Genomic DNA, 2,943 nt, shown 5'->3' with positions numbered 1-2,943 from the left:
AAGTTAAAAGCAAGATTGGTTATCCAAGGTTTTAGGCAAAAGGAAAGTATTGATTACTTTGATACTTATGCTCCGGTTGCTCGAATTTACACTATTAGATTATTGATTGCACTAGCGGCAATTAATAATTTAGTGATCCATCAAATGGATGTTAAGACCGCATTGTTATATGGGGACTTAGATGAAGAAATTTATATGAGATAACCAGAAGGTTTTGTTATGCCGGGAAATGAGCATAAGGTGTGTAAGTTTGTCAAATCCTTATATGGTATTAAACAAGCTCCTAAGCAATGACATAATAAATTTGATGAAGTTGTATTGTCAAATGGTTATAAGCTAAACCAATCCGACAAGTGTGCGTATAGAAAATTTGATGATGCCGAAAATGGTGTTATAATTTGTCTATATGTTGATGATATGTTGATATTTGGTGCCGACCAAAATCAAGTATATCTCACAAAGGCTTTTTTGTCATCAAGCTTCGCCATGAAAGACATGGGGGAGGCGGATGTTATACTTGGTATAAAGATTATAAGGAAGAACAAAGGAAGTTCATTATCTCCATCTCATTACATTGAGAAGGTACTTAAAACGTTTAAGTATGATGATTGTTCTCCGGTTAGTACCCCCATGGATCCAAGAGTGAAACTTATACCCAATACGGGTGATGCAATTTCACAACTTGAGTACTTGCAAGTGATTGGATGTTTAATGTATGCAATGATGAGAACAAGACCGGATATTGCTTATGCGGTGGGAAAATTAAGTAGATACACAAGTAACCCAAGTACTCATCATGGGTTGGCGGTTAAACGTGTATTGAAGTACTTGAAGAAAAGCATGAACTATTGTTTGACATATACGGGAAATCCATTGGTAATAAAAGGATATTCGAATGTAAGTTGGATCACCAATGTGGAAGATCATTCTTCTACAAGTGGGTGGGTATTCTTGCTAGGGGAGGCGCCATTTCGTGGGTTTCCAAGAAGCAAACTTGCATCACAAGTTCGACAATGGAGTCGGAATTTATAGCCTTGGCTTCGGCCGAAAAAGAGGCGGAATGGTTACGAAATTTAATTTATGAGATTCCGTTGTGGACCAAACCTATATCACCAGTTGCTATTCATTGTGATAGTGCCGCTACCTGTGGACAACGGGGGGCCCATGGGGGCGCTTGGGAGGAACAGAACAAGCGTTTGCATTTGTTGGAGTCGCCACCAATTTTTATGGGAAATTGGAACTGTTCGAATACCTCGTGTCATGTCAAGACACAAAGTAGAGACATGAACACCAAGCAATCGTTACCCTTAGCATTCTATGTCTAGAATGACTTTCGTGGATGCCAATGAACACGGGTGTTCACAGAGATCTGGAGTAAGGGGTGAGGGTACGTATTAGGAAGCTCTTTTGATCGAACACCTAATCCCGCCCGCCTCGATAGCGGCCTCTACTAATGATTAGGGACATCATCTATACTCGATATATCGTCGATTATATGCATGCAATGCAACATCCAAATTTTAATCCTAGCATGTGAAGATTTAACTAAGTCGGTTAACAGTTAGTTTAGCATACAATTGGGTCGAAGTAGGATTTAATGCTCAATTACATGTGAAGACACGTAAATAAATCATACAAATGCGATAAATATTACAATGATAGAAAACTATAACAATTACATTGGGTTCATTGATTTATGTCGAAAAATACTTTTAAAACGGATATTTTGAGAAAGAGAATAAAAGAAAGAATAAAGGAATTAACGAACAGATGAGTAGATGATAATAGGGATAATTGTCCATTAATATGTAAGCTAGTTAATCTAGGTCAAGCAACAACGGAGTTCAGAGACAGAACTCAATCTGGAACAGGCGCAGCAGGACTGCGCCCTTTGGAAGAGTCGCAGCAGTTGCTGCATCTGTTCCAAGGGTGAGTTCTGGATGTGAAGCCGGAACTGCAAATCGTTAATATTAATTGGTGATTTTAGGGATTGGTTATGAATGATTGACTCGGATAGAAGTGATTAGCATGTTATTTACATATGAAGGAGGGTCATAAAAGCAATAAAACATGGATGAGACGGAGTCAAACGAATTAATTACATGAATTAAAGATTAATTACAATTTAAACAAATTAAACTAAGCTAATTAGGTTAAATATGATGAGTTAATGACGAATATAACAATGAACAGATGAAGAATGTATCAACGACGAATTCCAGAGATTCAACATGAATGAATCGAACCTCTAAAACCCGAATTTGATTTGATGACGAAAACCCGCAAATATGAATTACTTGGGATTTAAGTCGGATTTAATGATGAATTATACATATGAATGAATGATAAATAATATACATGAAATTATTAGGCTATTTTATCGAAGAATTAAAGAAAACAAATCAAATAAACAAAAGACGAACGAATTACAGTGGACGAAGGAAGAAGAAAGGAAGCAGGAACTGCGGTAGCCTCACGAAGAGGCGCAGCAGGAACTGCGCTCCCTCGAAGAGGCGCAGCAGTTGCTGCGCTCCTTCGAAGAGGAGCATCAGTTGCTGCGTCCTTTCTCGACGGTCTGTCTTCTGGAAATCCGTAAAAAAGAGGTTTAAAGCACGGTTTTAGAAATCGGTTTTAAAAGGTATTTTCGACATAAACCTTACATTAATGATGATACAAAAAGGTAAATAACAATAAATAAAGGGAGATTTACACCCTCAGACTTACATGTTTGACGAAACGAGAAGAACTAAGTTATCGATTAGTGATGCTCGACTCGAATGTAGACGAAAGTGCCCTCGTAAGAGGAAAACGATTAGATTAATTAAGTTGATTATGGTGGAGTTGGTCAAATTGGTCGGTCAGGCAAACGAGGGTGGTACTCAGAAAGATCTGAGCTTACGTGGTCGAATGTTTAAGCACGTAGACGCCAAAAACTAAGAACAA

The 2,943-nt window shown here is 38.0% G+C and overlaps 1 protein-coding gene across 1 annotated transcript; it reads left to right on the top strand.

The window, feature by feature from the left end:
- Positions 1-495: 495 nt before the first annotated feature.
- LOC141628312 (secreted RxLR effector protein 161-like) lies at positions 496-1,032 on the top strand. Its single transcript, XM_074441471.1, has one exon. The coding sequence runs from the start codon at positions 496-498 to the stop codon at positions 1,030-1,032; it is 537 nt and encodes a 178-aa protein (XP_074297572.1).
- The last annotated feature ends 1,911 nt before the right edge of the window (positions 1,033-2,943 follow it).

Source organism: Silene latifolia, chromosome Y (genome assembly GCF_048544455.1).
Source record: "Silene latifolia isolate original U9 population chromosome Y, ASM4854445v1, whole genome shotgun sequence".
NCBI classification, from domain to species: Eukaryota; Viridiplantae; Streptophyta; class Magnoliopsida; order Caryophyllales; family Caryophyllaceae; genus Silene; species Silene latifolia.
This window is presented reverse-complemented; position numbering and strand designations above follow the sequence as displayed.